Below are 15030 nucleotides of genomic sequence, written 5' to 3' on the forward strand. Positions count from 1 at the left end.
TTTTTAATTGAGTCCCAATTCTATGGATTTCCGATTATATGGAGTGAATTTATTATGCATGTTAGTTTTCGATCGATTTTTTTTATAATTATATTTTTTTAATTGAGTCCCAATTGTATGGATTTTTGATTATATGGGTAAATTTAATACTAAAAAAATAACTTAACAACTGGAGGTAACTAAACCTGCAAATTTAGCCTTAAAACCTCTAAAAAATTTTTTAAACGTTTATAATTTTTATCTACTCTGCTTATGTGGGCATATTTATGACGTCATTGGGTATCGGATTGTGATACTTTTTTGGCCACGATATTGGTTATCGGAATAAAATGTCAAGTTTTGGTAACCCCAACCCAATTGCATGTTGATAGGACCTTTTAAACGTAAGGCAACACTTTTTGTATTTAAAGATCTATGTTTGACTATTTGTAATCTAATTCGACTGCAATATTGCATTTTAATTTTGTTAACTTAGGAAAACATATTGTTAGAATTAGTTGAACATTGAATGGTGATACGTCAGCTGAGATTGTTTGTTTTTTTAAATGATCAATGACTCCTAAAAATAACTTTCGCAATGGTGGCTCGATCGACCTCTCTGATTCACTGCATTTTTTAAAAATTCAAGCATTTTTATTATGAAATACATTTAAAATGAGTGATTGTACATCGTTAAGTCAGGCCATAATTCCGTAAATTTAAAAAAACTTCAACACAAAAGTTTATTTTACAAAATCAGTAAATTGAAGGCGTCACGGTACGCATATAGCACAAAAATCAATAAGGGAACGAAAAAATACCCACTACAGGGCGAAAACCAATCGTAAGATTAAAATGGAAATGGTTGAATAGAAATTTTTTAAACGAAAAGCGCAACCTAAACTACAGCGGCAATATTTGCGAAATACTTTAAGTAAGATTATAAACGAAATACTATCGATAGATAGGTAATATGAAAATGCTATCGAAATAAAAAAATTAAAAATCAATTACACTGAAGCAGGGCTGCGGAGTCGGAGTCGGACTCGGGACTCGACGGAGTCGGTTTGTTTTGCCGGAGTCGGACTCGGGACTCGAGTAAGACCGCGTAAAACTACCCGAGTCCCGAGTCCGACGCGCGCATTCGCAGGATCGAATTTTAAAACTGTTAAGGCGGCAAAATGTAAGTTGTAAAAGTGTTATAGCAAATGGTGAAATATTTTTAAACCATGTAATGCGGGTGGATCAATTATGACACCAATATGAGTGGATTGTAGAAAATCCACCTTAATTTAGTTACGTAAATGGGTAAAATACAGGCTGTAGAGTCAGAGCTGGACTCGGGTCTCTACAAAATCTTACATTTGGCCGGAGTAGGACTCGGGTGTCTTTTTTTGGCCGGAGTCGGACTCGGGTTTTTTTTAACCGACTCCGCAGCCCTGCACTGAAGGGAAATTAAAGACGAACGTACGAAAATGCTACAGAAACACAAAAAATATATAGGCTAATGTTAGATTACAGAGAAATAAATAATTACTGAGAATAAAAAGTAAAGGCATATTTTTATGCAACATCCAAAAAGGTAAAGAATCAAACACAAACTGGACAACGTTCCCAGCTTTCGTTTGCAAATTTTTCCACATTAATTAATTGCAAACCTATTTTTTTAGCCACGTTAACATAAAAACATTTACTGCAAAAGTGCACACTTAATTTTTTAGCCCTGCACCTGAATGTATTCATTTTTCTTTTTATCAAACACTTCGAGCAATCAATACTCGTTTAACAGCCCTGCAGGTGACATTATCTGACGTGGCATGCCATAGCATTGTGATTTTACATTAAAATATTGCCTTTCGTGTTTGTAAATATATATTGCAGAATTTCTCATACAATTAAGTCCCGAAATTTCGCGGTCGGTTTTGTTGACCTTGGAACACGTTCTCAAAATACAGATGTTGCAGCATCTCATGCATTGCAGTTTTACATGCGCTCCATAATGAGCGATTTTTCAAGGCCGTTGGCATTTTATCCAACCCATAACATCAATGCATGCCACCTTGCAAGTATGTTTTGGGAAGTTGTAAGAGAATTAAAAGCGTGCCATTTTTCTGTTTTGGCTCTTGTAGCAGATGGTGCTTCTAGCAACAGAAAAATGTTTTCACTGCTTAATAATTTAAAATTGGAAACTCCTTACAAGTGTTGTAATGTGTACAACCCAGATGTTCCAATCTTTTTAATATCTAACCCTCCGCATTTATTAAAAACAGCTTGTAACAACGTAAGATCAAGTAAGCCATCAGGTACCAAAATGTTAAAATATGATCAACATTTTATCTTGTGGGACCATTTTTGTCGTGTTCCAAGTTTATTTAATTCTGATGAGCTAAGATGTTGTAAGTTAAACACGGGCCACTTTTCCAGTCAAAGCTATGCAAAAATGCGGGTTTGCTATGCTGCCCAGCTTTTGTCTGGTAGTGTCGCAAGTTTAATGGAAAGCAGAGGTGGCGAAGAAATGAAGCGGAGTGCTTGGTTTGCAAGGCTAATGAATAAATGGTTCGACCTAATGAATACTCGATTAGGTGGAGGGTATAACAAAGATTTGCAACCTTATCGTTCAGTAGATGATGATAGGCTATCTTGGCTTAGTAATGATTTTTTGCAAGAGTTAACTAAGTGGAAGGAGAGCAGTCTCAAGACTCAAGAGTTACACCTTTACATATTTTATACTCCAAAACAGAGTACAAAACATCGTAAATAGTGGTTTTTGTAACATCAATAAGTCTGACATTACTTTCTGATGATGCACCCCACCCATAATAACTGGCATACAAATTTAAGTTCATGTCGACTTGAACATGAAACTTAAACTGATCATGGCCATCTTCCAATTTAAATGAAACAAATTCAGATGCCACAAACTTTTTCCAACCATAGGGGATTTTTTGGGTTTTACCAACAAGATTAGCAAACGAATTATTATAAATAGTTGGCAAAGTGCTTCTCGCCTTAGGAGCAGGTCGTTCTTTGGGTATTGAGTTACCAATTTGTTTTATTGGCAATTGTAATTTTGGAATTGCTCCATTTTTCAATTCCCTTCTATTTCCTCTTAGATAATAGTAAAAATATATTATTAATTAAGTTTATAACTTAAAAATATTACCATAGAGCAAATGTCTAAAATTAACATACCAGTTTTCTTTTGATAAAAATTTTTAATTACCGAGAAAAAAAATTGCTTACTTGATATTATATCCGATGAATGAAAGTGACTAGAACAAATCCTTACAGCATCTCGTTTATATAAACCCAAGATATGGCAGTCGTTCCGAAATCCTAATATAATCTTTTCCAGGTTAGTAGCCCATTCAACTTGATCATTTTTACAAAACTTTTTGCAAGGGACATGAAATAGAGACACAACAGGTGCTCTATTGTCACAGTTTGGCAGACAGCACATTTGTGACATAATTTTTCAATGTAGTTTTTAAATATAATTGAGAAGATCCGAGTATTTCTATCACAAAGAGTAACATTAGGATATAGTCTACTGATACATACTATTGGTACAACAGCGTTTATTTAAGAACTATTTTACAGGGCCAAGACACATTTTTTGATTACGTATTCAACTTGGAGCCTATGAGGGATTTCCACAATAAACTATTTACATAAATTGTAATTAAAACAGTTTCTTGAGAACAAAATTGGGCGCTGGTCTAGAATCCTAATAGTTTTTTTACAGTAACGAAACGAGTTTTGTAATAAAAATTGCAACAAGAAATAAATTTAATAAAAATACACTCACCAAAACACTCACCCTTACCCAAATAGCAATATCACCCCCAGACAAAATTGTGGTAGGATTCTTCTTTGAATATTTTAATTTCGGCTCGCTTCGTTGTGGTACGATTTTGGGCGCTGGTCTAGAATCCTACCACAGGTATTAAATCAACGCACAATATTTTGGATAGGGTTAGCGTTTGGGTGGGTCAAGTACTATTATAGTCATTAACTCATTATTTAATAGTAATTCTTGACCCACCCTAACCCAAACGCTAACCCGCACCCTAACCCAAATAATTTGCGTTGTGGTAGGATTCTATACCGCGGCTAAATGACTTAGCCTGAACTCAAATCAGGGTTGAAAAGCCATGCCAATCTGTTCAACACTTTTTTGGGCGATCGTAGGCAAAAAAAGGTGCCTAACCCTGTGCCAATCAGAGGCTGTTTATGGCACAAACAGAACTACGAGCCTACTCTACGACCTTGAAACTTTGTTGTTTCTTCATATGCACCAGAGCGTGACAGACGACTAAACAAATTCGCCATTTTCCTCAACTTTCCACTCATTGGTTTAAATCTCTTTGGGTGAGGGTTGGTCAAGCGTTGTTATTAATAATAAACATAATAATACTTGACCAACCCTCGCCCAAACACTAACCCAAACAATATGAGTTGTGGTATGCGGTATTTTTTTGTTTTGTTTTTTGCATAACTTTCCACGTACATAAGTGAAAGAACGTCCAAAAATCAGCTTAATTAAATGTTTGGAGCTAAAATAAAAAAAATTCAAACGTCATAGTGACGCAATTTTATGTATAATTTTTTTGTCGGGATCCCGGGATTCCCGGGAAGTTTCATTTTTCAATCCCGTTTCCCGGGATTGAAAATATCCGGGAAAAAGAGGAACCCTACTTACCATCACAAGCGGTGGAAAAAGTAATCACGGAACACAAAGTGTGCACCTTTTTAGCCACTTTCGGCGCACATGCACATTAGGAGCAAATCAAATTCACGTAAGGTGCACATATTGCAAGTGGACAATGTCCACGTTTTGGTTCGTGCACATATGACAAGTGCACAAATGTGCACATTTTGGTTTTGAGCCCGTCTCTTGTCCTGCGTGCACAAATGTGCACATTTTGGTTTTGAGCCCGTCTCTTGTCCTGCGTGCACTATTTCTTGACAGATGGGGTGCCGTTTTGCTTAAATCATAACGTGTGCGGCGATTAATATTGAGAGGTCCCCTATACAGTGTCAGCTGTGCAATGTATCTGTTTTAGCTTTGAGTCCTAATGTAAAACTGGCTATTATTTGTATTTCTGCCTAGGAGTAATAGGGCTTTAAATCGTTTTAGTTTGGCTTAACCTGCTCTTTAAATTGGCCTTCAGTTTTATATTCTAGTTTATGTCTAGGTAAATAGGGGTAATACTAATTTACGGAATAATGAATGGTCGGAACGCTCACTAATTTAGGTGTTACCCCGTTAAAACAATTATTAAACCAACGCACAATATTTGGGTTAGGGTGGGGGTTAGCGTTTGGGTGTGGGTGGGTCAAGTGTTATTATATTTAATAATAATACTGTGAGCGTTCCGACCATTCATCATTCCGTAAATTAGTGTTACCCGTAAATAGGTTAAAAGCATTAAAGTTATCCACTGTGGAAAGTCTGACATACATAGGCGCTGGTCTATAATCCTACCACAGTGTTGCAATTATTAAATCAACACACATTTGTGTTAGGACAGTGGTTGCAAACCTTTTTTTGTTTTGTGCACCCATTTAGTCGTTGTTCAAATCTAATTACGACCCCTATGAATTTAGTTTGCTAAAATATAATTTACGTTAATATCTTAATATAATTCTTCAAAACAGCTCAAAGCTCAGTCTTTTTCTTTTCTCAATTTTTTTTTGTGTACCCACTTTCTTTATTGCTGCCTTAACTTGAATATACAAGAACTTTCATTTTCTTAGCGGATATATAGCAAATGCAGCAAAAACAAATATATGACACAAATACCCCAACAAGTTACAAAATTCCTTAACCTACCCAAACCCAAAAGCTAACCCGCATAATGTGCGTTGTGGAAGGATTCTAGAGCGCCCAGACCTGTGCAACCGCTATTTTTTAAATAAACTAAACATGCACCCCAAAACTGAATATGCACCAATTTTTTTGGTATAGCGGGATGAACTTTTCACCTTTGTTGAACCCAGTTGATGGTTGCCCGGATTTTTTTCGGCAGTGCACCCGTAAGATTTGCCATACAGACGGCAGCATTATCATCAGATTTAAACAAAACATAATTCACTTTTTTAAATACCTCTATTTTTTCTTTAAAGGGTTTGTAGGAACATAATGTCGAGTGGTTGCAATGCCCACTGGAAACTTCTTCAAAATGAACTAAAATCAAGCAGTGTGGAACCTATTCCAAAGACCAACAAAAATGGAACACACAAAAATCAACACACTGATGCCCGAAAAAAAAATAGAAAACGAAAATTAGTGAAGCTAAATGAGAGTTCGGGGACAAAGGACATATCAAAAGAAAACACTGAACCTTTTATGAAAAAAAACTGTAAAGATATTAACTATAACTTAAAAACGACAAAACCAAAGATAGTTTCAGATGTTTGGTTTGATGACATATCTTATGAAGATATTTTGGAAGTTGACAATAACTGTGATCAGATAGTAAACATTGCAAGTGAAAAGAAACAATTGTCTGAGTCTGCCAAAGTTGCTAAGAAACTTGTAAAATCCAATGCTTATGAAGGATTAACAAAGGTTTACTAGTTTTTTATTCTACTTTACCTTAAACCTGTTGGCACTATTGGTAAATTAAGAAATTTAGATGTAGAGTTACTTACCTTGGGTTACTGAACTTTTTATCACACACGATTCAAAGTCATGTTTTTTACCTTGAAAAGCAAAAACTTTTAATTAGGTATTGCTTAACATTTTAAGATCACATACCTGTATATGGACTCTAGCCTTAAGACCAAAATAATAACAATATTAATGTCGAAATACAGTTTGGAATAAGACAATAGTCGTAATACCGTCTAAATCGGAATAGGTAACCCGTAATTTATAACTTATTCCGACATGTAGATGTCTTATTCAGATGATTAAATTCTAATTCTGTTTTGATCTTAATACTACATAGTATTATATATTTTTCTGCTTTAGTTATTGTTGCTTTTAGGTCTTATTGTGTGTTTCCCAGTATATGTCTATGGTGTTTCTATAATGCTTACATTCAGTTTTAGGTATATAAAAACCTTTCTATAAGCATTTTGTGTTTCCAAACAGGCAGTTGCAATGGATTGTGAAATGGTTGGTGTTGGAGAAGGTGGTCGCGAAAGTGTTCTTGCACGAATCTCTATAGTTAACCACTTTGGAAAGTGCATTTATGACAAATATGTTAAGCCAAAAGAGAAGGTGACCGACTACAGGACATTCGTCAGGTAATTTACTTTTACATAGTTTATATTGCCACTTAAAGGTTGACCCAGTATATTACAAAAAAAAAACAGTTTGGGTTTGATATGATTTTTGTTCCGTAATACACTTCTTAAGTAAAGTCTGTTTAAAATAAAGAAGTAATCTTAAACAAAATGGTTCAGGTATACAACATTAAAAGGTTACTTTTCTTCTAATAATCTGTTTAAAAACAGTCGTCCAGTATGCAGCCTTCCGGAGTTTCCCATATAACCTTATCTAAAAGATGTTCATTTAAACAATTATTAATTACTTAATATTTAGTGAATTATCTGTTACTTAAAACTAAATACACAAATAACTTTTATGTAATCTCTCAAAGTGGGATAAGGCCGTCTGACCTTGTAAATGCTGAAGCATTTGAAGTTGTACAGAAGGAGGTTTCTTTTATCCTGGATGGTAGAATCTTGGTTGGACATGCATTATGGAATGATTTAAAAGTCTTGTTTATTGATCACCCCAAAAAATGCATCCGGGATACTGCAAGGTAAGAAGGCCAAATGATGCTCTTCATTTAAGATAAATTGAAAGTATAATAAAAATTATTCTTGTTTAGGTACAAGCCATTCCGGAATGTAGTTGGTGGCAGATCACCAGCGCTTAGAGTGCTGTGTTCAAAACTGTTGGATGTTCAGGTGCAGAAAGGTGAACACAGCTCTGTTCAAGATGCCCAAGCTACCATGAGACTGTACACAATGGTCAAAAAGCAGTGGGAAGCCGAAAGCAAGCCTTTAAGCAAGAATCAAAAGAAAAAACGAAAGAGTGAGGCTTTCATTAAATCTACTCTAGAGCAATCTAAGACTTGACCTTATTCTACGAATTAAGGCAATTAAATATTACTCGTGATGTAGACGGTGGCTCTAGTCTACAGGCTCGGGGGGAGCAAATCGAAAAACAAACATGATGTCAATGGTGCTATATTCTGTTAGTACACTTACATTGAAGGAATTTACAATAGCGATGGCATCGAATTCCTGTAAAAACTATTGATATTTCCTTGAAATTAAAGTTGTACGCTTGGTGTTGAAATTTAGCCTGTCTTAAGAAGTTCTGCATAGTAGTTGCCATTAATATCCTAACTTATTTAGCTGGAAAACTATGCTGTCTGCTAACAACTGGCGTATTCTAGCTGGTCTTTCTTGACAAACAGTTTTGCAATTTAGGGCAATATGTATCTGTTTTGCATTTGAGCTTTCTTGAAAAAATACAGATGAAATAAGTGCGATAATCGGAAATGTACTTTTCTTAAAACAAAACCGATATTATTTTTCAATAAGTAAACCTAAAACATTCTTAAACTTTCATTGATAACTTTTAAATGAGCTCTTCACCCACACTTTGTGGCCCGCCTGGAAATACATCCCGTAATTTCACAAGAGAGTCTCCACTCTCCAGTCAAAAAAAACAACACAAATTTGAGTTTAACTTTCTGTAATAAATAAATGTATATATGCTTGTGGCCGCCTAATCCGTAACACTCCATAGCAGAAGGCCATGTTTGAGAACCCTTCCTTTGAAAGACCAATCCTATCAACACGTATACAATGGCGCAGCCCTGCTTGTTCTATAAATAGGGCTGAATATAAACGAGAGAGGTAGCACGAAGCCATTTTCCCTAAAACTATGCAGACTTTGATCAACCCGCATGGAAGATGCAAGCTAAACATCTTTTAATTTAGTTGTGTTATCTTTGGCCTGGCCCAAGTGCAAGCAGAAAACAACAAGTTGTCCCCGATTGCTGTTTATTGCCGCGTACAATTTGTAGATATGGCGCGCCTCGGAAGCGGAGCTTTGCGTTGTAGGTCATGAGAAGCTAGTACGCTATATGTTAACACAACACCGGTGCTTTGCAAGGGTATTGTTTAAAACACAATGTTCTTGCACGGGACGGAAAAAGGTTTACGTAACACAAACGAGTACAAAACATCTCGTCATGATTAAATATATCGCAGTTTAAGAAATACGAGACTTGATTCGGAAAAAATGGCACCAAACCTAATGAAACAAGCAAAACACAATTCGCTTTAAATGTTTGCTGCCGACATTGCGCAGCTCTAGTGACGTTTTTACGCACAGAACAAGATTAGCGTTTACGCTACCGGGTATAGCAGCATTCAATCCATTTCAAAAACAGCCTATTTAGTCCTGTTGACCGTCTCCCAGTCAATCCCTCCCTCCGACAGGAACAATAATTGCGATTGGTCTCTTCATGTTTTTTCACGCCGTCCCTACCTCGAAGGCCCTCCCGATCCCGTGTCTCTCCTAATGTAGGGATCATGAACATGCGTCCAGCAGATCAAATAAGCTGGCCCGAAATGCCTTGCCGATGTGTGAGAATGGCGTTTCTCCCATCTGGAACTTTACGGGCGACAATCCTGCCATCATTTGCATTCTAGGTTTTTGAACTTCTTCGGCGACAAAATAGTCACTTATTTAGAACACGAAGAGTCGCGACCTTTGTGTTGACCAGGGCTGCCGAGTCGGACTCGAGGAGTCGGTTTGTTTTGCTGGAGTCGGACTCGGGACTCGAGTAATACCACGTAAAACTACCCGAGTCCGACGTGTGCATGCGCAGTACCAAATTTTAAAACTGATATAAAATTGTAAAGGTGGATTAGCATATGGTGAAATATTTTCCAACCATGTATTATGAGTGGATGAATTATACGACACCCCTATAAGTGGATTGCTGAATATCCACGCTATTGATTACGTTTGACTCCTGAGTAGGCCAACTCCGTCAGAAGCGAATTACGTACGGTAGTACATTCATCGGGTGTCTGCCTCATAGCTTAGCGTTGTACGCTATACAGCTTTCCTCGATTAAAATAAGGCATACCCAAAAAAATAGGAGAAACTGCAGTTGCGAAACCTTATCCGCCATACGTGGCACGTTATTGTTGACAGAGAGCGCACTCATCCACTTGGCCAATTCTTGCTACTTTACCAAGGCGATTTTAGCGTTTTCAAGCTTCTTCACAGTTAGAGCTCTGCCGTTAGTTAATCTTAATTTTTAACTAGCAGACGCAGATAGCCCATGAAGCGCGGCAGCCATGTTGTAGCTTTTTTCAATCAGTACAATGACATAAATCGCTCAATCAAGCGGCCCAGCAATTGCTTGGTTTCGGCGGACGAAATTAAAACCTTTCTCTTCTTGTATATCTCTTGGGACGGACTCCAGCCCTAAGACCGATATAAGAACAACTTCAACGTCAAAATAAAAAACAGTTAAGAATAAGAACAAAGCACGACTATAATACCTAATGGTCGTAGAACCGTCTAAACCGGAAAAAGTCTTCTAAATTCGTCGGAATATGACCTAAAATGCCAGAATCGGGCCTAAACATGTACATCACTAAATCCTGTAATAATTTCAACCCTAACCCATTTTCCAACCCCACCCATAAACCACCAATAACGCCAAACACAACCAAAAATCCGGTGCCAAAACAGCGGCGCTCTAACGGCGCCGGTCAAACCAGGATGTTCAAATGCAACCACCGATGCCAGACTGACAGCCACCGATTGTCCCATACCCTTACCTACAGTTAAGGCGTTATTTTGGCAATTAAGGCCCTATTCCGATGAATTTGGGACTTAATCCGGTAGATTTGCACATGTCCCTAGTCGTATAGACATAGGTAGCCTATGGTCTTGTTTGTGTGCTAATCGTTTTTTGAGAAAAGAGAAAATTTTGATTTTTTTTTGTCAGCAAACAGGCACTGTATAGAACAGTGGTTCCTTACCTGTCATCTTTATTGTCTTTAGATATGCTTTATTATTCGATCATATAGCGTGTTTTATGATGTCTATTGTGACATCATAAAGCATTCATTATGCTGTACTACCTGCTATCAGCGAATCGTTCGCATTAGTCAGAACAGGGTGGTCCAAACCCAGTTGCAATTTCAGCCAAATAGATCTGGTTAATTAAACCTTTTTGCACGAAATGATAACGTCTTTGTAATTTAGCGATTGGGGAGTATGCAACATCTCTTTTACGCGAACATTCTACGCTTATAAAATGCAGTCTTCTAATTAAAATTTTTGTCAAATACGCAAACTGTTTGGGCTTCGCGCACACCAGTTTTTCCAGTCTCATATTTCGATTCTACTTTGTGACGTTATCTTTAAACATTTCATGCCTCGACCAAACGAAAAACGTTGATCCGCTTCTGGTAAGCATTTAGCCTACTTTATGTGGCCCGCAAAGAATATGCAAGAAATAATGTGGCCCGCGATGCAGTCAACCGTGGACCACCCTGAGTTAGAAGGTTGTTACATTAGAAAGAATCGTGACTGCACTAGTGTATTACAAAAAATATGGGTCAACTGACCCTTTTATAGGGCCGCGAAATATCAAAATAATTGCAACGGGTCCGCCAGGCAAAATTTTTAGAAAAGTTTGGTAACCGCTGGTTTAGAACAATCGCCCAGTCTGTCTAAAATTACCAAGGCCAGTTTTGCAAACCTAGCTATAGCATCCAAAACACCCTCCAATTTAAGATGCGGAATCGCGTGCTTCCTGGGCCCGAGAAAATAACTTTTCCATCGCAAGAGTAACATGTAGGTCTCATCTTTTGTCACCTTCGGTCAAAGAATTTGCCATATTCTCGACAGAGCTGCAGAGTCGTGTTAAATATCCAGAGTTCGACTCCAGCAAAAAAACAAAAGAAGACTGTTCAGTCTGTACTTTCCCCACTCGATGGTATCCCTACCATCAGGGCTGCGGAGTCGGACTCGGGATTCGGGACTCGGGTAAGACCACATAAAACTACCCGAGTCCCGAGTCCGACGTGCGCATGCGCAGTATCAAATTTTGAAACTGTTAAGGCGGCGAAATGAAAGTTGTAAAAGTGTAATAGCAAATGGTAAAATATTTTTTAACCATGTAATGCGCGCGGGTGGATAAATTATGATATCAATATGAGTGGATTGGAAATAATCCACCTTAATTTAGTTGCGTAAATGGTTAAAATACAGGCTGCAGAGTAGGGCTACCATATTTTCAGCACCTTAAAAGAGGACAATTTCTTGCCTGCAAGTAAAACGAAAGTAGAATTGTTACGTTTGTGAAAAACGTGCCATATTCAAGTATTGCATTCAGCTTTGAAACTAACACGTCCTTTTCTGAAACGCGGATACTTCTGGCGTAGCTCATCAGTAAACAGAATTTTCCTTTTCAGCATTATAATGTATAGCTTATATTTTGCTTTGTTGTTGTCTAAATCTAAAGAAACCATCTGCTGAGAACCACCTGATGCCATAGACAAGTGGTTCTTAATCTTTTTCAGCCGTGTCCCCCTTGGTAATTTTTCCATGCCTTGCGCCCCCCTCTCTACGAAAAGCACTTCGGCATTTTTAATTAAATATCACTGAGACAACTTAAACTCAAAAAAAAAAAAAATTGGGTTTAATTGGCGCTAAACTGTAAATTCAGGAGGATTTTAGCATTGGACACACAATAAATTGCTCGTGCACGAGATGATTTTGACAAACGTGTCGTGGGGGCATTCAATCCACAGTTGTAAGGCTGCGATGTCAGCCCAAATAAAAATGTACGCGCAAAAATTAAACTTTGCGTTATCGTGTTTCAAAATATGTGATAACACACAACAACAGCAGCAATATTGCAGAAATATTATCGATTCGCGCGAAAACGTTTGCCGTTTTAATGTTAAAGTTGGCAAAAACAGAGTTTGTACAGCGCTTTAGGAGTGGTGTACACTGTATAACACAGCGAAGCCATTAAAATCATTGCAAAAATTAAATATTAACTTAGAGCTAGCGCAAAAAAAAAGTATATGCAACTAACCCGAAATGCGAAAAAAGAGGACATTTGGACATTTTTAAGCGTCCTCGGAGGACCATTCAGTTTTCTTGAGAAAATAGGACACATCCTCCCAAAAGAGGACATATGGTAGGCCTACTGTAGAGTCAGAGCTGGAATCGGGACTCGACAAAATCTTACATTTGGCCGGAGTCGGACTAGGGACTCGGGAGTCCGACTCGGGTTTATTTTTTTGGCCGGAGTCGGACTCGGGTTTTTTTTAACCGACTCCCCAGCCCTGCCTACCATTAGTGGTAAATACACCTAAGCTATAATTGTACTTAAAAAAATTCTATCGTTCTACCCGAAAGTTGGCATTACTCAGTAGCATTTATGGCGATTAAGACACCAACATAGGTAACCGTATGACAAGCTAAATAGCCTTTATCCGAAAAGCATTTCCATTTCGTGTCGCACGTACAGTACGTGACCCACTGTGCGGCCATGAAGATATTACATTCAGGCTACCAATGTTTACCGGACGCGTAAGTTGTCGGCAAACTTTTTAACCCAAGGGTCGGCAAACTCTTTTTGTATTTTATTTTTCCTAGGTCTATTGAAGGTGCACTACGTAAAATCATTACAAAAACTGGAGAAGCTTCAGGATTGTTTTTTTAAGTTGGGGTATGCAAACTTTAAAAAGAAAACGTTTATTTGTTTATGGTGGTAAACTTCTACCAAAAGGATGACACGTGAGGGATTCTAACTTATAGAAATTGGACTTCAAAGTGTAGGAGTAACACGACGCAAGATACCATAATATGAATAACGCCTTTTGGCTGAATAGATTTAGGTTAAACTGACAAAATTCGCGCGAAGAACGAAAAACAATTTTATTTTCACAGCTAAACCTGGCTAAAAGTAGCCTATAGTCTAGTCTAGCCCATGTCCTGGAACTGCAGGGCTAAAACTGATTGAGTTTAAAGACTGAGGCTGGTTTCTGCTATGATTTGAATCCGACACAGTCCAGCATAATAAAGTCTGTCCGTTACATTATTTCAGTTGGTTAAATTGTTCAGATCAGTTCCAGTTATGATTTACTGAATAAGTCAAGATCCCGTCTCGTTAGGCTTTAGTACAAATCGCCTGGCCATAAAGGCATTTAGCAGAGGCGTGTTAACGGGTAACGTCTCCGTGTTACTTGTTTATAGATACGGTCAAATGTTTATCTGCGTTTGCGTTACGTCATAAAGTTGTTTATGAGAACAAATAATAAGATTACCCCTACAGAATCCCTGTAATGCCACAAAGATCCAAAATAAAAACTCTTATAGTCACACCAACTTTTATTATACTGTATAATGAATGTAGGCCTACGCCTATCACGCGGCTCACAACTACACAATAAGAACTATATAATAAAATAGCTGGCGGCCTCCTAAAAATGGCTAAAACTCCCACACTTTGCCGACCCCTGCGCTAATGAATTCTGAGTGGGCGCGAACTTTACTATAATATTTAATTTCCTTTACAGTTATTTTTATGGTTTCATGCTGTCCTACATAAAATACGCTGAATTCCGCTTCCAAGTTGGCTATTTGTTGCACCTTTTTTTTAGTGCCACGAGTGTCTACCAAATTCCGGTCGCCAGACGCAAAGCACATGGTCTGGGAATTTCAGTCCTAACTTAATCAACTGCCAGCAAACCAAATAAAACATTTCCTTCTGTAACTAGAGACCACCTTAACAATTGGCTGAATGCGTAGAACGTTCTAGCACGTGTGATGTGTTGGCCAATTCATAGTTGTAGTTCCGCCAGCGTGCATACTGCATCCGATAAAAACAACAACGAATTTTGTTAGGGGCGCTGACTTGGAGGGCAATATTAGTGTCAATCAGCACTCACCAGGAGCGAATTGCACCCGCATTGCCGAGCGAGCGAGTGGAAATTCCCAACCCTGCAATCTACACTTTTTTGTGCCTAGCGTGA

The 15030-nt window shown here is 37.8% G+C and overlaps 1 protein-coding gene across 1 annotated transcript; it reads left to right on the forward strand.

Annotated features, from left to right (window-relative positions):
• Positions 1 to 6115: 6115 nt before the first annotated feature.
• LOC146140661 (RNA exonuclease 4-like) lies at positions 6116 to 8286 on the forward strand. The gene is made up of 4 exons (XM_083391860.1): positions 6116 to 6553; positions 7082 to 7236; positions 7593 to 7757; positions 7827 to 8286. Exons 1-4 carry the CDS (start codon positions 6125 to 6127, stop codon positions 8074 to 8076), a joined length of 999 nt encoding a protein of 332 aa, XP_083247986.1. The 5' UTR covers positions 6116 to 6124; the 3' UTR covers positions 8077 to 8286.
• Positions 8287 to 15030: the final 6744 nt, after the last annotated feature.

The sequence above is a fragment of the Ascidiella aspersa genome, chromosome 6 (assembly GCF_963924565.1).
Source record: "Ascidiella aspersa chromosome 6, kaAscAspe10.2, whole genome shotgun sequence".
NCBI classification, from domain to species: Eukaryota; Metazoa; Chordata; class Ascidiacea; order Phlebobranchia; family Ascidiidae; genus Ascidiella; species Ascidiella aspersa.